The 22,703-nt window shown below is 46.8% G+C and overlaps 1 protein-coding gene across 1 annotated transcript; it reads right to left on the bottom strand.

Moving 5' to 3' along the window:
- Nucleotides 1-437: 437 nt before the first annotated feature.
- Nucleotides 438-2,368, bottom strand: LOC100281397 (acyl-activating enzyme 11). The gene has a single exon (NM_001154315.2). It carries the CDS (start codon nucleotides 2,308-2,310, stop codon nucleotides 574-576), a length of 1,737 nt encoding a protein of 578 aa, NP_001147787.1. The 5' UTR covers nucleotides 2,311-2,368; the 3' UTR covers nucleotides 438-573.
- Nucleotides 2,369-22,703: the final 20,335 nt, after the last annotated feature.

Below are 22,703 nucleotides of genomic sequence, written 5' to 3'. Positions count from 1 at the left end.
TATCTGTCTTATCTACTTATACAATTGTGTTGTCTTATCTACTTATCTAGTTTCTACAGACACTAAGAAGATGGCCGGCCGGTGGAATAAAGAGAATATAAGTACATCAGAAATTGACTTAGAGTGATCAGTCTGCTTTCAGTCACTACCACCGGATTAACGATTAACGAGACAAAAAGAATTGTTCGTTTCGGCTAAAATACAGCCGGCTGCTCTACTACCACAGTACACTACGAGAAAGAGTGACAGGCAGGGGCGATTGCTATCACAATTTTGTTTAGTAAGAACAAAAAATTTATTTCATCCACGTTTCACAAGCGTGTATTTTACAATGCATGTGCACATAGTCAAGTATCAAAGTACAGAGAGAGAGAAAAAAATAGAAGGAAAAGAAATCCGTGCGAGTGTACCTACACTGTCACTGCCCGTAAAAGAAGTTGAAAAGTACGGCATCCTTATTATAGGAGCTTTGGCATGTCATATGTGTGAGTAGCTCCAAAACTTTTGGCAAAAAGAAGTTTACTGTGTAGCACGAGCTGTGCCCTGGAGCGCGCTGTGTGCTGCCACTGCTACCTATAGCCTTGACACCGCCATGACGTGCGCCACCGGCTGCCCGTCGCGGCGACCGCCGACCGTCGTCGTCTTCGCCTTGGGCTTCTGCGCCGCTGCTACGGTGGGCGCCAGCTTACGTGCCGCCTCCCGGAGCTTGACCTTCTCAACCTTTCCAAGCGCGTTCCTCGGTAGTGCTCCGACGACCTCCACCTTCTTGGGAACCATGAAGCGCGCCATGCGCTTGCTGCAGAAGGCGAGCACGTCGCCCTCGCTGAGCACGGCGGCCTTGTCCCTGGGCACGACGAAAGCGCAGGGCGTCTCGCCCCAGCGCGGGTGCGGCATGGCCACGACCGCGGCGTCGGCCACGGCCGGGTGGCGGAACAGCACCTCCTCCAGCTCCTTGCTGCAGATGTTCTCCCCGCCGCTGATGATGACGTCCTTGGAGCGGTCCTTGATCTCGATGTAGCCGTCCGGGTGCACGACGCCGACGTCGCCGGTGAGGAACCAGCCGGCCCTGAAGGCGCTCTCGTTGGCCTCCGGGTTGTTGAGGTAGCCCTTCATGACGCTGCTGCCCCGGAGGACGATCTCCCCGACGGTCCTGCCGTCGCGCGGCACGCTGAGCATGGTGTCGGCGTTCTTGACGTCGGCGTCGGCGAGGGACAGGACGCTGACCCCCTGGCGCGCCTTGAGGCGCGCGCGCTCCGGGAGCGGGAGGCGGTCCCACTGGTCGCGCCACTCGCACGCGAGCGCGGGGCCCGTGGCCTCCGTGAGGCCGTAGGCGTGCGTGACGTTGAAGCCGATCCGCTCGACGCGCTCGAGCAGCGCGGCCGGCGGCGGCGCGCCGCCGGTGAGGACGTGGACGGGGGCTTGGAGCTGCCTGGCGGCGCCGTCGCTGTCGCCGTCGCCGTCGAGGAGGATGCTGAAGACGACGGGCGCGCAGCACATGTGGGTGACGCGGTGGCGCGCGATGGCTCGGTAGATGTCGGCGGGGCGCGCGTCGCGGATGCAGACGTTGACGCCGCCGCGCGCCGCCATGCCCCAGGTGAAGGTCCAGCCGTTGCAGTGGAACATGGGGAGCGTCCAGAGGTAGACGGGCTCGGCGGGCACCCCCCACTGCAGCAGCAGGCTGGTGGTGCTGAGGTACGCGCCGCGGTGGCTGTAGACGACGCCCTTGGGCGCGGACGTGGTGCCGGACGTGTAGCTGAGCGTGACGGCGTCCCACTCGTCTTGGAGCGGCGGGAGGTCGGCGTCGGGGTCGCCGTGCGCGAGCAGCGCCTCGTACTCGAGCTCCCCGAGGCGGGCCCCCGTGGGCGAGTGGATGTCGTCGATGACGGCGACGAGCGGGACGTCGGCGGCGTCGAGGAGGCGGAGCGCGTCGCTGGCGAGGCGCACGTAGTCGTAGTCGACGAAGAAGAGCTTGGCCCCGGAGTGGCGCAGGATGGTGGCGACGGCGGCGGCGTCGAGGCGCGTGTTGATGGTGTTGAGGACGGCGCCGGCCATGGGCACGGCGAAGTGCATCTCGTACATGGCAGGCACGTTGGGCGCGAGCACGGAGACGACGTCGCCCCTGCGGACGACGCCGAGGGACAGCAGCGCGGACGCGAGGCGGCGGCAGCGCGCGTACGTCTGGCGCCAGGTGAAGCGGACGCCCCGGTAGATGACGGACGTGCGGTCGCCGTAGACGGCATTGGCGCGGGGAAGGAACCCCACGGGGCTCAGCGGCACGTAGTTGGCCGGGCGCTTGGGGAGCTGGTCCATGGTGCTTAGCGTACGTGTTGGTGACTGGCGAGGCGAGGCGAGGTGAGATGGTTGAGGCGCAGCGGATCGAGCGGTGGTGTATTATATATACTACTACTAGGCCAGAGGCCTGAGCAGTGGTCTGGTCTGGGAGAAAACGGAGGTTTCCCGGGGCGGGGAAGGAAAATGAAGTGAAAACGCGGGGTCTTGACCTGTAGCATGGCATAGCGATCCGCCGAAACAGGGGGTTTCGTTTCGTGTGAACCCTTTTGCCTGGCCATTTTGCGGAATTGATTTTTGGACCGACCGACCGACTGACCGAGGTTGGTCTTGCCCAAGGCTCTATATAATACATAGAGTAGTACTGGTGTGAGCTGTGGTCAAGTCGAGTCCAGACACATATACTAGTGCAGACCAAACGTGTTGTGTGATGCCTTTATCGGCCAATCACATGTGAACTCTGCTCTATCTTATACTGCTACTTTTAACCTAGTTATTATATAATATATACTATTCTGCATGCATGGTGACGCCTGCTGCATGCGTTCCGTCGTCGCCCGGGTCCGAATCGATCGCTGGTGCAGTTCCGTCGCCTCTCGTCCCGTGTCTGTGTGTGTAACTGTGCACCAGATATTTTTTCTTCTTCTGCGGCGTCGATCGTCCAACGTGCGAAATGCGATCAGCGCCGGTAGTTGGCGCACGCAGTCCACTCGTCACGCTCGCGAAAGAGACCGTACGTTACATGCGTCTCCCACCGTCGCTCTCCACGCATGCAGGCCGGGTCTGTTAGTAGCGAGAGACCACGATCTCGACCCTCTTCAAAACGTGATTTGTCTCTTGAAAACGTGATTTGGCGGTGTGCTAGCTGCTATTCAGAGTAGTGAACCTATTCGGAGTAGTGCTTTTACAACCAGATACAGGTTAGTGTTTGACAACTTTAAAATACATCACTACACACAGTGAGAAACAACGGCATCATTCCTAACGATCTGATAGGTATACTACCATTCGAGAACGTTTGACGACATGCATCTAAGATAACGATCCCATCAACGTTTCGAGGCGGATCAATCCAATATCATGAGCTTTACCATGTATATCCATACTACCGATTTGATATTTCTATATTAATAATCCGTAAAACATGATCACCAACCAATACATGTGCTAGTCTGCACAAACCATTATTATTGTCTCACATAATAAATTAAGCCAAGAGATGTTTGGATAACATTACGAAACATAGAGTTAAAAAACAAGTCACATACTCGCCGATCATGTAGTAGTAATAGTTCAAGAGGCTAAATGACACTTTATTCAATACTAATAAACATCAGACGTTTATACAATTGCCTTCCACTTACACTAAATAAATCATGCAAACATCCAATACAAATTGCACTTGTCTATGCCGGCCTCATGTCACGAATAAGGTGCATTTTACAAATCTTCATATCACCTGTATTAACAATGTCATTAATAAGGTGGTAGCGGTGAAGTATGTGCTTGTATTTTTTTTTGGGTGATCTAGGTTCTTTGGCATCTGCAATGGTACATTTATTATCACAATAATGGTCCAAAGATTTGGTGAACTCGAAATCCCACCCAACTCGGAAACAAAGTTTTCGATCCAAACAACCTCCTTAGTAGCTTCTGACACTTTGATATACTTAGCCTCTATTGTAGAATCAACCACTATCTTTTGCTTTAAACATTTTCAACTTATTGCTCGTCCACTGAACGTATATCCAGACTACGATTAAATATCATCTCTATTGGTTTCGAAGCTAGCATCGATGTAACCATTTATGATTGGCTCTTCCTTATAACCATAAACCAGGAACATATCCTTTATTCTTCGCAAGTACTTCAGGATATTCTTTACAACCACCCAATGAACCTCACTAGGATTAGATTTGTACTTATAATGCTTAGATCATAAGCAACATCTGGACATAGGACATGTACATAGACATACATAGTGGATCCAACCATGGTTGCATACATAATCACTCAGCGAGTAAAAATAGGTCGTAAAAAATCTGCTTTCTGAATCTAGTCTTTAGTTTGGCTTTTAGCTTTTAAAAACAAAAGATAAAACGAAAAACTAAACCAAACACACCCTACATCTCGCTCTCTCTCGCTGATGTAATATGTTTATGGAAGCCAATAGAAGGCAGTAAAGTGTCATCACACCTACTACCAGTGCTCCTCTCTCGCCGGCGACGTCGGATAGGACGGACAAGGCCGTGCGGCCGGTGCAGTGGCCCGACGGTCGATTGGACGGACGACGGGGCCATGCCACCGTGCAAGTGGGTAGGGGTGGTCATCTAAGATTGTACTATGCAGCAGTTTTACAACAGCAGCAGGTGGAACCAAAAATATAAAAAACAACTTTTATATAAAAAAGAAGAAAAGACAAAAAACGACAGAGGCTCCATAAACTCCGGGTCTAGTCGTTTAGATATCTTTCCGGACCTGGCACGACCACACCAAAGGCTCTCCTGGAAGCTGAGAAAGAGTAACTGTCCTATCAAGTCAAGTGTCTATAAAGTGTCAGATGCCTTTTCTAGCAAGAACATTGTAGTTTTTCACCTACTCCTACACTAATCTGCTCCTGCAAATGATAGATATTCAGAGTAATTCCTAGAGACCCTCTAAATCATTATTAATTTATAGCATAGAGGTTTTCATAAAAAGTACACTCCACCAGCATCTTTAAATAGATCTTAAATAAAGATTTTTTTGTATTTCAGATTTTTTGGCTTGTTAAAGATGGAAAGAAAAAATGGTTATTCAGAGTACGGATAATATATAAAAAAATAGACTAAGATGGAGAATAGTTTTTTTACACGAATAACTTTTCAATTAATTATTTAGAAATTTTAGAGAATGCTTATCACACAACTGATACGTATCCCAATAACGATAAAAACTATTGTGCAATCAAATTTTTCGTATAATCGGTTGAACTACTAAAGTCATAAAAAATTCTAAATATATATATGTGCATTATTATTTACTCTACCAATATATCAAATTCTAACTTATATTTTATTCAATGTTAAAAGACATAAAATACAAAACATATGTAGATTATTTATGCAATAGATTTACTATTATTATGACAAGTAACATAGCTTGCGCTAATGTTATGATCTCGAGGAGGGAGAGAGAGGGATCAACGACGGCGTGAGGGGAGGGGTTGACGGCGGTGGCGCCGGCGGCACGAGTGAGGGAAGGGGGTGACATGGACATGGGGGGAGTGGAGAGGAGGGGGAGGCTAGAAGCACGGCAGAGTCACATAGGAGAAAGAGAGGGACATATGAGGGATGATCTAAATAAAATTATCCATTGAATTTGAGTAAGAGAGACGTGATTATCCAGCGATCTGAATCATTGGTTTTGATGGTACGTTAACTCTTGATGCAATTTGTTTTGTGGATTTAGTGAAGTTTATGAGGGTGGGAGTGATTTAGTTGGGTGTGTTTTGTAAAGTTTAAACTCATAAATTACATAGTGTTGTAGATATAGACATAGTAGATGCTTACGTAAACAAATATTACGTGAGTTGTTACGTGGGATAGATAAACTTCATACAAGACTGACCAAAACATGACGACGTAGACACGTATTAAATATGTATTGTTTGTTAGCTGACGAGCGAGGGTGCTGGTCTGGTCTGGCCTGCAGGCCTGGCCTGATCTAGCTCGACAAGCATGGCCAAAAACATCATAGCGCTCGCTACCTTTAAATTGCACTGCGCTTTCGGCCTCCAGACCACCACGTACTGGTCCGGTGCGCCGATCGCCGAAACGACCAGCGACCCCGTGCTCCGGTGAGCCGCGCGCTCTCGATGGCCCCCTCTCAGTGCCAGACTCCCCGGTCATCGGTCAGTCCGGCAATTTACACTACACGTACCGGCCGTACGGGGATGCCGAGTCTCTGTTGGGGTCCCGGCCGAGTCCAAGTCTCTGTCGGCCATTGGTTTTTGCTGAAAGACCAGACCAGCTTGGCGTTCACGAGCATGAGGTCGATTAGGATTAGGACCCGGCCGCGGAGGAGTGCGCTGCGTTTTGGAATCCTGGCCTGGCCACCTTGCAGTTTGCACGGAAAATGTCCAGATAGGCCTGGCTGGGTAGGTATTTTCGCCTCAAAATTGCCTGTGTAGTTTCTCGCGCGTTGCGATCTTGGCTGGGAAACGTTTGGTTTGACTGAAAATTGCCAAGCAGTTCAGGCCTTGTTTTTTTCGAACAGCTGCCGGGCTATTTGCAGTTTACTTTGAACACGCGCGAGACCAGGCACAGGCAGCAGTGCATTGCCTGCCTTCGACAAGCTCAACCTCTTCTTCTTCTCTCTTCTTTTCATAGCCCCATGCCTAAACTGGCCGTTCGTTGCCCGAAAGGAGTTCTAGCGAGTTCTAGCTGAACTGTTTGTCTAATTTACATATGATTTGATCAGCTGTAACGATTTCTACCGTAACGATTCCTACCACATTCCTGGACAAACCAACCAGACCTTATTATGATATCTAACACTCTGGTGATGATCCGGACGTTGTTTGACTTCCTACCCAAACGCCATGTGAACGAATTGGAAATTGTACGTCAATCTAGTCACGTACAGATGGTCTTCGCGGTTCTCACCTTGATGTATTCCATCTATATATACTCCCTCCGGTGCAGTAAAAGAAGTCATCTGCGCGTGACCGAGCGTGCACAAAAAGAAGTCATAGTGCGCATGGGTCTGGGATTTGGACGTTGTTGCCCCTAGTAATTGCACAAAAAAAGATGCATTTAAGAGGAATTGAACTTGAGACCTCCAGTCTAGAATACCTTGGAGCTGCTGCAGCAACCAATCAAGCCTAATTGTTTTAGTGACGTTAATGCACCCATATCCCTATTTAATAGGGGCAAACAGGGAAAACTCTATGATAATTAATCACTCCTTGGTATGCACAATCATGTCCTAAACGACTACCTTTACTGCACTGGAGGGAGTATATGTTTTCCTCACGTATCTCGATCCTAGACCACCACCACCGTTAGATTGCCATCAGACCTGACGTTAATTGTTGGATGCAGTAAAATCTTGTTCGATTCAGATAAAAATTATCGCAGACGATTCGATGCCATCATGGTACTGTATGATGCCCCCCTCTGTTCTTTTTTTATTTGTCGCCGATTAGTTCATAAATAAACTAGCGGACGTCAAATATTCGAGAATGGAGGTATCACATGTTTAAGGCCGTTGACTTTCCAGCGTGAGTGCTTTGTTTAGAAGCTCTGCGTTACTTGTTGGATCCTCTCGAGTGTAATATGTATTCAAACGTGTACTACCTGACTACGCGTTTTTTGAACCGTCTCAATATAGTTTACAATCAACTACTGTGAGTGTTTCATTAGTAAATATCTTGCAATTTCGCACGCATTACATTCGGGATTAATTTGACTTGATTCTAGCTAGCAATGGGTAGGTGAGGTCTTCCCTACGTGAGCAACGGTTTGAACAGCTAGCTTCCTTGGTTCGCGCGCTCCCTTCGAAACGCTCGGGAAGTTTATCGGTGAAAATTCAGGGTGAACTTCACATGAAACCCATAGCAAGATGATCAGGGCCAGTGAGTCGACCGGTGATGCATGCCTCTGTTGATTAATGGTTGTAAAGCGGTGTTGGCGATGCGTCGTTATTATTTACAGGTGATGGCCCGCCTCCTAGCTCTTTCGTTGATAGCAAAGTAAAAGTTGGTCTGATATCCATTGGCTGTGGATCAGTGGACGGCCCTCTTCTAGCTTTTAACCTGTCGTCTCCATCATACTTTATAAGTCCACTGTTGGATGATGATTCTTGTCAAAAAAAAATTTATGGTTTGGGTACAAATATCTGAGACCACGATGACGATGACAGACAAGATGAGAGTTGTACAATGAGTGATCTAAGAAATCATTATGTATACATCAAAATGAATATATTTATACAATGAGTGATCTATTAAAAAATAATTATTTATTTTTATCATTAACTATTACACGAAAACATCTTCACGTGCAAATTTAACGGATCCCCGTTTACCCGTTGTAACAATTTTTTCCCTTATTTACATTACCGTGAGGAAATAACTTTTTTATCCTCATCTCTTGATGGATGAATTCACTGCGAAGAATCTGGGATCGAGTCACCATCACTATCTACCACCTAGCTTTGTGAGAAAAAAACATATATTACTCTTTACATGTTTTTTAATTGGAATATGAGATCCGGCGGAGAACACGTATGGATGCATGTTCGTGGTATGAGGAAGTAATGATCAACGGTCATAGAGACCTAGTCGTGATTGTATTTACACGTTTGCTAGGTGTCATTTGCTTGAATAGTGGCTTCTCTTCCGGCGACGTGCGTGGCGTCCGCCGATCATTCTTCAATCCGTGAGACGGCAAATCTGCTTGTTCGGTTAGCTCTCAATTCATATGAATTGAGTGAGATTGGATGAGTTTGAATTATAAATAAATCAAATTTTTTTTCTTAGTTTTTTCCAATCCCATCTTATTGGGTTCTATCGTACTGGGAACATGCCAGCCATTGCCGACGACTCCACCGGCGGCAGGTCGTGGCGCCCTACCGGCCGGCTCGGCGCGACGACGACGATGCCTCGTGTGTCATGTGCGCTCTTCTGCGCCAATTAATAATAATCTATCGAGTAATTCGTTCATTAGCAACTGCCACTACGGAGTATCGAGTAATACGTTGTTTAGTTCAACGCTCTATCCGCTGCCTAACCATATGGTTCACGCACAAGTCAAGAACCTGCGCGTGAGCTCAACCCCATGTAATATAAACTACTGTGCTGATGATGAGCTCTCTGTCGTATGCACCACAGCAAATAGAATGACACCATGACAGCGCCAGTTACCGTCTGCTCGCCAATCGACGACCGGCGCGGCCCATGGACGGAGACGTACGGATATGACAGAGCCCAGAGCGATGGAGTCATTGGAGACGGCGCAAGCAAGGACACGGCGCGGTCCTCGGTCAAATCCGATGGAGGGGAGCTGCGCGCGGCTCGCTGGGGCCGGGAGCAAGGGTCACCAACTAACCGGTCGATTAATCGGTCTATACCGGTTTGACCGTGTCACCGGTTCAATTTGGATATTTTATAAATTTTGAATCAATTTGATGCCAAATTTTCTATAAATAATATGTATTGTTTTAACACTTTTCGCTGAAACCAAATTTGAAAATACGTTGTGGATTTCCAACTAAAAATCAAAAAAGTTTTGAAAAATAAAATAAAAATCGGTTGATTTTACCAATTAGCGGTCACTGCTACCCTATTAACCGGTCCCAGGTAGAGATAAAGCGCCAAGTGTCGGTTTTCTAAGAAACCACACGTAGAAATTGTTTTCTAGTTGCAGTTTTCTTAACGAACCGCCACTAGAAATCATTTTTATTCTTAATTTTTCGAGTTTTTCAAACGGTCTCGTAGAAACCACTAAAATAAAAGTTGTAGATCTCTAAAAGTTATAAAACTTTGTGGTTGACAACTTTTTAATTCGAAATTATTTCGGCTCTCAAAAATTACATCTAAATTTGTCAAATTACAAAATTCAAATTTTGCAAACGACCTCGGATGAAAAAACGCGTCAACATGAAAGTTGTAGAACTTCAAAACTTATTCAACTTTGTAGTTAACAACTGTTTATTTGAATTCGTTTACGGTCTCAAACAAGCAATTTACACTTAGTTGGTTGTAATATGTGGACAACAAAACTACAAACTAGATTCAAAGCATGCCATAGTTAGAGTGGTTGAGGATGGTATGCGCGAGGGTGAGGTCGAGAGTTCGATTCCTAGCAGCAACCGACGTAGATGGGTGAGTGGGGAGGTGTCACACCCGGTTTTGGAAGGTAAACCGAATGCGAACCATGTACGTGTCAGGATCAGAACTCACGTACACAGCGATTACATAATTGGACATCATCACACAATGCTTGAATTAAATAGCGGAAAGTTACTTAGTTACATCAAGATGTCTGAGACATCCACAGAGTCTAATACATATCTATAGAGTTTAACATTAACATCAAAGTGCGGAGAAACGAACATAGAAGATAAGCCTACACAGGCAGCTGACTGGGGGTTTGCCACTAAAGTAAACTAAAACTCGTCGTAGTCCTAGAACTTCTTAAAGTCCTTTGTCGGAGGGAAAAATCCTCCGGCCAGGTGGCGGAACGCACCCGCCCCAATCCTAAGATGAGGAGGGGGCCTAAGCGATCGCCAGTTTGGTCAATTCTGGAGGAACACAAGAACACTCAAAGGTTTATAGTGATTCAGGCCACAGGAGCGTAATACCCTACCTTCACTGTTTGTAAGTTGTATTCAACGTGTCCCTTGTAACGCTGTGTCCCCTCGCTTTTATAGTTTAAGGGGGTACATACAAGGATGCTGAGCTCCGACATGCGGGCCCAAGAACATAATGGAAGGAATACATTATGTGAGTAATTAATGCTGACTAAACCCTAAACAAGGGAGCCGTTCAGATTCCCTCCGCCTTAGTAACGCATGAGCAATCAGCGGGAGCCATAATGACTACAGTCCATGCAGCATTGATAGGCAGTAACCCTTTTCTTGGAAACGCGCGAGTAATGGTGAGTCATTATCCTTGATATGGTAACGTGTGAGTAACTGCACGGCCCACGCAGCGTGGACTGGGCACGCCGTCTGTCACTGAATGGACAGGCGCATGTCTTATCTGTAATAAATGCAAAGACGCGCATAGCCTAGAGGCTTCATGTCAGACTCCGCCCGTTGGCTTACGCCGCGCGCAGTACGCCACGTGGCAGCATCGGGTCTCTACTTGGGCGAGGAGCAGGAGTGTATGTGATAAGGTCCAGATCCCACCAGACCAGGTCTGGACACGTGTCGGCATTGGACCCCCGCCTAGGCCCTGATTAAGGTCCGCGTATGTTCTGTCCTGAAACCCTGGGACCCCACCGTGGGCGGCCCAGACCCCATACAGGGAGGTCCGGATCCATTCTAGGGGTCCGGTTCGCACACGTGGAGGTCCTAGACCAAACATGGAGGCCCGGACCGTATATACAGGGGTCCGGTACTTTCCCATGGGGTCCGGACTCACTGGTGATGCCTCAGAGTATGTCACTTTCTCTGGACATGTGGCGGTACCGGACCCGCCCATGTGGTGGGGTCAGGTGCTGTTGCTGGCCTAGAGTAGTCGCCCGAGGCTAGGGCGAGTCATGGCCTGGTCCCACATACAGCTCTTTTACCACGTGACTAAAAATAGTCTGCGTGGGTACTGCGTTTATACAGTAGTAAGGGGTACCCTAGTTTTAGGGTACTGACAGTGGCCCACGGGCCCACCTCAGGGGAGGATACGAGCCTGCAGGTGGGGCCAAAGCTTGTACTTTGCCTCAATACGGCTTGATCGGTGATTGGCGCGCTGTTTTAGCACGTCTGCTGACGCACCCACTGTCAATCACCTTCGGTCACGTCAACTGCCATATCTGTCCCCGCGGCTGACTGACCCACAGCCCCCACTCCTAGTGGTTTCGTCGGGCCACGCGTGGGGCGCCTCGTTGCTGCTGCATTGGCTTTAAAAATATCCTTTTGTCTTCTGCAGTGGCCCCAAGGAGGCGCTCTATCGCGTGCGGCGGTTCGCGCCCCGCTCTTTTCGCACCCGAAATCCGGCACACAAACTGTATGACCTGTGGACCTGGGCTCACGTGTCATAGACTGGGCTGCCTGTGTCCTAGGTGCTCGTCGAACGGGATTTCCTGCGGTGATTGAGGGGCGCGCGAGAGAGTTTCCCTGAAAAGGATTCAGGTTTCCTTGAAAAAGGATTCACCCCGCGTGCAGCAGTTACCTTTTTGCATTCTCTCTCAATCGGCTGCGCCCTTTGCCTTCGTGCTCTTCTACTCTGTAACACCCCTGGTGTTACTGTTACTAAAACTTGAGCATAACATCATAAGCATTGGCATTGCATATGTTTGACACACCTAGAGTGCATTCACTAGGCAAAAATTTCCAACAATTTGTATTGATATGGCATTTTGCAAATAAGACCCTAGTATTGGATACTTAACCCTAAACAGGGATCTAAAGGGTAAAGCAAGACCCAAATAGAGAAAACCCTAAAGTTTAAGAGAAATAATCATAAAATGTTACTAAGAATGGATCTAAGTGGCATTCACACCCTTGAAATACCAAAAACCCTAATAAGCACCCTAGAAAACCCTAAACCTAAACCCTAGGGGGCTAAGGTTAAAAATCAGTGCACTTTTGGACTAAAGTGCAAAAACCATGATAATAAAGTGTCCTAAGTCACATGGATCACAAATATGTGGATTTGCAAGTTAAACATTAAGATTTGGGTCTAATTGCAAAAAGCACCCCTTAAACCCTATACACCTAAGTCTGAAAATCAGTGACATGGGCTCAACTTTGGAGCTTTGTAGCTTTCAAATTCTAGGGTTTTTGCCCTAGGTCACCACATCAAATTTGTAGACCTATTAAAGGAGAACAATTTTGCTTAAGAGTGTAAGCACAATTGTTATGAATAATTTGGAGATAATCACACTCAGGCTGTTAAAGGCTGTCAGGCTGTTAAAGTCTGAATTTCAGACTGACAGTAGGATTACATGAACTTAGGGATTAATTTTAAGCAAGATCCAGTGATTTTTTGTGGGAACACAATGTAGCAAAGTTATAGCTGGTTTGTAGCCCTACAACTTTGGTGCAGAGGGGTGATGAAGTTGTCATGCGAAATCTGGAGAGGAATTGCCCTGAAGTAGCTCTGTCAGATGGACTGAAGAGGAATGCCATGGTACAGTAACTGAAGAAGATAAGCTTCAGTGATCTCACCACCGATGATACCTCTGCCGTGATTCGTGTCGCCGGTGTCTGGATTCGTGCTCGTGGCAAGTAGATAACATCGCGGGGTGAAAAAGCATAGCCGTCGATGAGCTGGACGCCACTCCGGCTAGCCGCCGTGCCTCTCCCCTTGCTCACTGATCCCTTGGATAAGGTTCTCACCGCTGTTAAGCCATCACCGCCGTCCGCGGCGTGTCTCTACCTGTCCACCACATCGCCGTGAACCCTTGTGACTCTCCATGGCTCGTCGGAATGACTGCCACGGTAATAGGACACTAATCGCGCGCCAGTGAACTCTTACTTCTCCGACCGCCGCGGGTCGTCGCTCAAATCCCCGGCCACCGCTTTCACTTGGTACAAATTGACCCCGCCGTGAGCTCTGTTGGATCATCACGAACCCAGCCGCCAAGAATCATCCTCAGTCGATCGCTAGTGAGCCTCAATTTTGGATTTCCCCCAATTCGGTTTCCGCCACCGTAAAACACACCCCGTCGTGGTCAACCCAATTCAGGTCAACTCCTCCCCTCTGCTCCCTTGTTTAAGCATTCTCATACGTCTGTGATACTCGCCAACCCACCCAATTGCACTAGGAAACCACTGGTCACCGGGAACGCGTGCAATTGTCCTCATCGTCCGTGGTCCGCATGGACAGAGCTTGATAGATTACCAACCATAAAATTAAGTTGGGGGAATTGATCGGGAAGGTCCCATTCGGTGTTAGCCGCTCGGGGGCACCAGTCTTGGCTCCTTCCGGCCAGTCTAGCTCGCCTGAGCTTTGCCCCCTGTTCGGTGCGCCGTCGGGGACCTCATCGTGTAAAGAAATAGAACGAGAGGGGTTTTTCTGCAATCGTCAGTGACGCATCTAAACAGTGTTTCGGTCCCACTTCCAGTTATTCCGTTAGTCAGGGGCATTTTTGCAAAGTCGCCGCGGGCGCGCGCGCGTGGGCGCGTTTCTGCCCTAGCTAGGCCGGCTCGGGCTGGTTTCGGCCCGAGACTGTTCATTAATTTTCTTTTTCTTTTTCTAGCAAGCTTTGTAAATCTGTAAGAAATTGTAGAAAAATCCTAAAAATGTCAAACCAATTTTGCTAGATTCCTTATTTTCCATAGTATTTAATAAAAAATAGTTTTATGATTTTCAGGACAAATAGGGAATTTTGGGTCATTTAAAATAGCCTAAAGTATTGCTTCTGGATTTTTAGAAAATCAATAATAATTCCAAAAATGCCCAAACTTTTTATATGAACTCAAAATAATATTTAGAAGCCTTGGGTAGATTTTGGTATGATTTGGACCTTGTTTGATAATTAGAACCCAAAACCCCCACCCCCTGCTCTTTGAACTTCACTGTTGACTCTGGAAACCCTAGTTTCTCGGAGAACCATGATGAAAAATTGTATTCAAGGCCTTAGATAATAAACTCTTATTATCTTTGCACTCTCATGAGCATTACATGGCATTCATTCTTATATATATAAATGGTTATATTTAGAAAACGAGGAAGAAGTTGAAGTAGAAGAAGAGAAGACTTCACCACCACCACCTGCGGAACACCAGGCAGGAAATTGTTTTTACTTTGATATCTACGGATCCGAGCCTGACTCACCTATAAATGAAGGCAAGCCCCGGTGCATTTGCCACCTCCTTGATTCTTTTAAAATCTTTCTCACTTGTTTGATGCATTAGGTGATAGGAGTTGATTGATAAAACAGTTCCTGCATTACCTTCCTTGAAATTGATTACCTTCCTTTGAATCCCTATTTTATAAAAAGTTTTTACTATGCTTAGTCTTGCTTTAGCAAAGAAAAGATTTTGTTTTTACAAAAGATGATGTGGCAAAGTGGGAGGGGTGTTTTTGAAAATAAAATTTGATGGTGGATCCATCATGGCCGTGATGGGTTCAACATCTAGAAAAGATATACCTCTGCCAGGTACCAAAATTTGGGTTTTAAATGATAAAGCTGAGACCGGGCAGTTGACTTGCACGAGAAAGGAATCTCGGTGTAGTGTCTCCGCCTGAGTCGATTAAGGACCATGTCAATGTAGGCCTGCTGACCGAGGACCCTTTAACTGGTCACATGCCTCATCATGGGTAAGCTTTGCCTTGGACAGACTAAGGCCAGAATAAGATACCACGCAATGGGAGTGGAGAGATGGCGAGAGTAGCATGTACCCTCCATGACAAGAGGCTGGACGGTGGTGTATCTATGCTCTCGGTTGGCATGAACCTGATCTGGTCTTAAGAACCCTGGTGGCGGGTTGACATATGCAAGGGTTAAGTGCTACATATGTCATGTGATTGGAGATCCTCAGATGAGTATAATCGATTCGGATTGCCGTACCTTCACGGTTGTGAAGACTTGGTCACTGACTTACACGTAGAGCTCCAGTAAAGATAAAGGGTTGCTAAGAAATTGGCTAGTGCAGGTCTAGTGATCGAACTAGGGTAGAAAGAACTCTAGAGATAGGTAAACTTACTTAACCTGACAAGTAAAATTGGATTTTTAAGGATCCACTTTAGTAAGCATTTTTGCAAACAGAGTCTTTGATTATTGAGAAACTTTACCTTGACTCCCTGATAACCAGCATACCCTTGAGAGTCTTTTCTTTAGTCGGGTAAGTCTTGCTGAGTAATTCCATACTCAGGGTTTTATTCTCTATTGTTTTTAGGTGAAGAAGCAACAAACTTTTGTTGTTTCTGTTCCAAGGTGGTCTCGAAAGAAGAAAACTGAGAGCACCTAGAGGGGGGGGGGGTGAATAGGTGATCCTGTAAAAACTTAACTTATAGCCACAAAAACTTGTTAGGGGTTAGCACAATAGTTGCCAAGTGGCTAAAGAGGAAATCTTGCACAATACGATAATCACAGAGAATTCAACATAGAGGAGACACGGTGATTTATCCCGTGGTTCGGCCAAGTACAAAACTTGCCTACTCCACGTTGTGGCGTCCCAACGGACGAGGGTTGCAATCAACCCCTCTCAAGCGGTCCAAAGACCTACTTGAATACCACAGTATTTTGCCTTGCTTATTTTTATCCCACTTGCGAGGAATCTCCACAAATTGGAGTCTCTCGCCCTTACACTTAAGATTCACAAAGAAGCACGGAGTAAGGGAGGGAAGCAACACACACAAATCCACAGCGAAATGCGCACACACACGGACAAGAATCGAGCTCAAAGACTATCTCACAGTTTCTCACAAGAACAGAGCTCGAATCACTTAGAATCACAAACGGATGCGCAAAGACTGAGTGTGGATGATCAAGAATGCTCAAGAGTTGCTTGGTATTCTCCTCCATGCGCCTAGGGGTCCCTTTTATAGCCCCAAGGCAGCTAGGAGCCGTTGAGAACAAATCTGGAAGGCCATTCTTGCCTTCTGTCGTCGGGCGCACCGGACAGTCCGGTGCACACCGGACAGTGTCCGGTGCCCGATTCCTTTCCTTAACAGGCGCAGCTGACCGTTGCCGACCGTTGCAGATCTGGCGCACCGGACAGTCCGGTGCACACCGGACAGTCCGGTGCTTCCTTCCGACCGTTGGATCGGCCACGTGTCGCGCGCCGATCGCGCGCCCGACCGTTGGCCCGGCCGACCGTTGGCTCACCGGACAGTCCGGTGCACACCGGACAGTCCGGTGAATTTTAGCCGAAGTCGCCGGAGAAAAACCCGAGAGCGGCCTCTTCGGCCGAGGCAGCCTGGCGCACCGGACACTGTCCGGTGCACCACCGGACAGTCCGGTGCCCCAGACCGAAACAGCCCCTTGGCTGTACACAGCCAAGTCTTCTCTTCTCTTCTTCTTTCTGTTTCTAACACTTAGACAAGATATTAGTACACAAAACCAATGTACTAAGGCTTAGAAACATACCTTTACTTGTGATTTGCACTTTGTTCAACCATGGGCATATTCTCACATTTAAGCACTTGTGTTTGCACTCAATCACCAAAATACTTAGAAATGGCCCAAGGGCACATTTCCCTTTCAAAAACCAAGAGTGAAGCTGCGGGAGGAAAGGATCCTCCTTAACACTTTTTGTTTAAAACTTCTCGGGAGGGGTTTTTTTGCCTCCCTTGGTTCTGTAATAATAATACTCTGCACTCAGTTAGGTATATCCTGGTCTGTAATATATAACTTTGTCTTACTTTTAAATAAATATAAGTTTATGTAATCGCTTCCACATTTCCGTATCTCCGATGATCTATAATATCTGCGTGACGGGTGAAACACTCTTGGGAAGGTAAGGAAAGCAGATACCGAACTTGTCAAGTGATTCAGGAACACCTGCAGTGTTGTTTGAGGTCCGTTGGACAAGGACAACTGTAGGTGAGCCTAATGACTTGGGAGGTTCCTTCACAGCTGGTATCGGAGCGAAGCCCTTCTCTGCAGATATTATGAGGCATTTTCAAAAGAATTTTCTAAAAGACTTATCTAGAAAATTTCTTCCCTTCTTATCTACTATTTCTGAAGAGTTTATATGAAAGACCAGATAGGAAGAGTGCAATGTATAGAAGGTTGAATCAACTAAGGTTGATTCTGTACTTACACATGCATCATACTAAGAACTATGTTAATAAAATCTTCCCCCTTAGAAAAAAATGCCGCCGCGCACAAGGAAAACTGCACGCAAGCATACTAGCCCAATTGGTGTGCCACGTCATCAACTTGCCCCAAGACATGAGGATAGCAGTAGTGGGAGTAATGATCCGATCAGGGATCTTGAAGCGAAAGTTAATCGGCTTCAAACAGAACTCCAACGCAGGACTGACATATGGGTCGCGGATGGCGACAGAATCAATGAATTGAGAAGCGACATCCGCCGCCTGCAAGATCAGCTCGCAGATCGAGATCTAGCGCTCGACTGGGCGGTTCACTCTCGTTCGCTTGCCTGGGCTAAGGAGGCGAAAGCTCGAGCTCGAGTAGAAGAGCTTAGGTCAGCTATCGATACCTTGTAGGCTTACTATGATACTCTACATGAAGAAGTTCATGTATTGTACTCACAACTACACTCCAGTGTACCTGCGGATCCTGTCAAGACAGAAGCCGGACCTTCTCAAGTAGCGGGAGAAGCTTTTGGTGGCGAATTGGACCTTTTCAGGCCCCCTCTCTCTATGAAGTTGGTCGATGAGTGGTCTCCTATGCCCGACAGTGAGGCTACCAAGAGTGACAGGAAGTAGAAATAGTATAGGATAGAAGTAGTACTATTGTGTAATAGGGGGTGTAATCCTATTGCAAAGTACGAGTCTGTAACATTACCTTTTAAAGTAATGTGAAATGGATGGTTTGTATGGCATATCATATTGCTCCCAATGTTCTTTGCCTCAGATGCCTTCCAGGACTCGCGCTCAGGATGGGGCTGGTACCTCCCGTGGGAGGGAGGCAACACCAAAACCACCTCCAGTACCCCCGACACTTGCCGAGGCTATCGCCGCCTTGGTGAATACTATAGCAGATAATACCCGTTTCCTACGGGAGATGGCAGGTCAACAACTCCAACAACAAGGTGGGCGGGGGCTATCTGCAAGGCCCCCGTGAAACCTCTTATTTGGATTTCTCCGAAACGCTCCCCCCGTTGTTCATCAAGGCAGAAGACCCTTTAGAGGCGGATGAATGGATCCGCGTCATTGAGCAGAAATTTGGACTTCTTCGATGCTCCGAAACTCAGAAGCCCCTGTTCGCAGCTCAGCAATTGCGTGGCCCTGCCAGCACCTAGTGGGGGAACTTTGTTGCCATACAACCGGTCGGTCATCAAGTAACCTGGGATGAATTCAAGCTGGCCTTCAGGGAACATTACATACCTGAAGGAGTACTCCACATGAAACAGGAGGAATTCATGAAGTTGAAGCAAGGCGGAGATACTGTCACCCAGTATCTCAATAAATTTAATCACTTATCTTAGTATGCGATTGACCAAGTCAACACCGACATAAAGAAGAAGAACTGTTTCATGAGGGGTTTAAATGATTGGATGCAAAGGAAAATGGCAACCTGCATCGACCTCACATATGGAAGGGCTGTCAGCACAACGTTGACAGTTGAATCTAAATATACAAGTTTTGGAAAGTCCAAGGGCTTTGGAGGTAACAGGCCTAATCAGGGCCCCGAGAAAAGGCAACGGTTAGTTATCCGGCCTTTTAATCAGGGTCGTTCTTCATCACGCCCACCCTCCTTCCCATTCAAACAACCAGTGTTTATTCGTCCTACTCCTGCTCCCACTACAACAAGTCAGCCGGGTGCCCCTGGCACTCGTTTCCCTGCCCTTCCCAGTTCATCAACAGGCTGCTTCAATTGCGGAAAATCTGGGCACTTTATTAAGGATTGCCCCTACCCGAAGCAGAATCGCTCAAACAATCAACAAGGTACTGGGAATCCTTCTCAAGCTAAGGGAAATCCGGGCAAGAACATAAAGAAGACGGGACGAATTTATTACACTCAAGTGTCCACCACACCGGACGGTGAACTGATAATGATGGGTACGTTCCTTGTGGCCAATCATCCCGCAATTATTCTCTTTGATTCTGGTGCTTCGTATACATTCATCAGCAAGAAATTTGTGGAGCAACATTGCATTCTATACCATGAATCAAGGGAAGGGTTTAAAATTCATTCACCTGGGGGACAAATATTTACTAAAGAAGTGGCTTTCCAAGTGCCCGTAACATTGGCCGGACGGGACTTTCCTACTAATATGATTTTTCTGAAAGGCCAAGACATAGATGTGATTTTGGGCATGAATTGGTTGGCCCAACATAAAGCAACCCTCAACACTGATCAGTGAACCATCAGGTTGAGTCATAACCAAGAGGAAATCCTTTTGTCTATCCCCATTCCAGCTAAAACTACTGGCAGAATATATGAAGCCATTATACCGGAGATCAAGGATATTCTGGTAGTATGTGAGTTCCCAGATGTCTTTCTAGAAGATTTGTCTGGATTGCCACCTGAAAGAGATGTAGAGTTTGTAATTGAGTTGAAGCCCGGTACGGCTCCCATTTCTAGAAGATCGTACCGGATGCCTCCAAATGAGCTGGCAGAACTGAAGATTCAATTACAAGATCTACTAGAGAAAGGATTCATCCGACCAAGCTCGTCACCATGGGGTTGTCCAGCCATATTCGTCAAGAAGAAGGATCAAACATTACGAATGTGCGTGGATTATCGACCCCTGAATGAGGTCGCTATCAAGAACAAGTACCCTCTTCCACGGATTGACATTCTATTTGATCAACTGACTGGAGCAAGGGTATTCTCCAAAATTGATCTCAGGTCGGGCTATCATCAGATCCGTATTCGGCCCGGGGATATACCAAAGACCGCATTTACCACGCGGTATGAATTATTTGAGTACTTGGTAATGTCTTTCGGACTGACGAATGCTCCTGCCCACTTCACTTATCTGATGAACTCGGTATTCATGCCTGAGTTGGACAAATTTGTGGTGGTCTTCATAGATGATATTTTGATATATTCAAAGAATGAAGAGGAGCATGCTCAACATTTACGGATCGTATTGACGCGCCTAAGGGAACATCAATTATATGCTAAGTTCAGTAAGTGCACGTTTTGGCTGGAAGAGATTCAATTTCTGGGACATGTGTTATCTGCCAGGGGGATTGCGGTAGATCCCAGCAAGGTCAAGGATATTTTGGAGTGGAAACCCCCAACCACTGTTCATCAAGTCCGAAGTTTCCTTGGACTAGCTGGCTATTACCGCCGATTTATACCAGATTTTTCTAAGCTTGTGAAGCCAATCACAAGTCTATTGAAGAATGAGACTAAATTCAATTGGTCTTCAAAGTGTAATGAAGCTTTTGAGCAACTGAAGATATTATTAACCACTGCTCCAGTATTGGCTCAACCGGACATTAATAAGCCCTTTGATGTGTATTGTGACACATCAGGCAGTGGTCTCGGCTGTGTATTAATGCAAGAGGGCCGAGTAATCGCGTATGCTTCAAGGCAGTTGCGCCGGCATGAGGAGCATTATCCCACTCATGATCTGGAGCTAGCTGCAGTGGTTCATGCCCTGAAGATATGGCGTCATTATCTACTGGGAAATGTCTATCATATTTATACAGACCACAAAAGTTTGAAGTACATCTTTACCCAGTCCGAGCTCAATATGAGACAAAGGAGATGGCTCGAGCTAATCAAGGATTATGAACTGGAAATCCATTATCACCCAGGCAAAGCAAATGTAGTGGCAGATGCACTCAGTCGCAAGGCCTCCTGCCATTGTTTAACCATGAGGACTTCTGACATTAAATTATGCCAAGAGATGGAAAATCTGAACCTAGGAATGATTCAGCAGGGGACTTCAAATAACTTGAAGCTGGAGTCAGTCATCCTATAAAGGATAATTGACACACAAAAGAATGATGAGGGTATGAGACATGTACGTGAGAAGATAAGAGCCGGAAAAGCCAACTGTTTCAGAGAAGACGACCAAGGTGTTGTATGGTTCAACAACCGCATAGTTGTGCCAAAGAATAAAGAAGTCCGCCAGCAAATTCTAGATGAAGCACATCTTAGTCGTTATTCTATTCATCCCGGAAGCACTAAGATGTATCAAGATCTAAAACAGCATTATTGGTGGACGAAGATGAAAATTGAAATTACACGCTATGTGGCTAGATGTGACACCTGTAAACGTGTCAAGGCCATACACATGAAGGCTGCTGGTCCATTACAATCTCTACCAATACCAACATGGAAATGGGAAGATATTAGTATGAACTTTATTGTGGGATTGCCTAGAACCACGAAAGGGTATGATTCTATCTGGGTTATAATTGATCGGCTTACGAAAATTGCTCATTTTCTGCCAGTCAAGACAGATCACCCAGTCACTATCTATGCCAAATTGTACATTGCTCGTATTCTTAGTCTGCATGGTGTTTCAAAGACTATAGTGTCGGATCGTGGACCTCAATTTGTAGCCAAGTTTTGGGAAGCACTTCACAACTCCCTGGGTACTAAGTTGCTCCATAGTTCGGCCTATCATCCTCAAACCAGTGGGCAGACTGAGAGGGTAAATCAGATACTCGAAGATATGCTGCGGGCATGTGTTCTGGAATTCCCACAGAAATGGGATGATTGTTTACCATTAGCGGAGTTCTCATATAATAATAGCTATCAAGAAAGCATTAAGATGGCACCCTTTGAAGCTTTATATGGACGACGATGTCGTACTCCGCTAAATTGGTCTGAACCTGGTGAAAGGTACTTCTTCAGGCCTGATATGGTGAAAGAAACCAAAGAAAAAGTTCAAAGAATAATTCATAATTTGAAGAAAGCTCAAGCTCATCAGAAAAGTTATGCAGACAAGCGACGACAACCCTTGTACTTTCTCGTGGGAGATTATGTTTACTTAAAGGTTTCACCAATGAAGGGCATATCGCGTTTCGGGGTTAAAGGGAAGCTTGCACCTCGGCACATTGGTCCATTCCCTATACTTGAACAGTGTGGACCAGTGGCATATCGACTTCAACTACCCGAAACCTTGTCTGCTGTACATAATGTGTTCCACGTGTCTCAATTGAA

Source organism: Zea mays, chromosome 1, assembly GCF_902167145.1.
Source record: "Zea mays cultivar B73 chromosome 1, Zm-B73-REFERENCE-NAM-5.0, whole genome shotgun sequence".
Classification (NCBI taxonomy): Eukaryota; Viridiplantae; Streptophyta; class Magnoliopsida; order Poales; family Poaceae; genus Zea; species Zea mays.
This window is presented reverse-complemented; position numbering and strand designations above follow the sequence as displayed.

Bases quoted from the DNA above. Each gene is read 5' to 3' on its own strand.
- LOC100281397 (NM_001154315.2), bottom strand. From the start codon at position 2,310: ATGGACCAGCTCCCCAAGCGCCCGGCCAACTACGTGCCGCTGAGCCCC.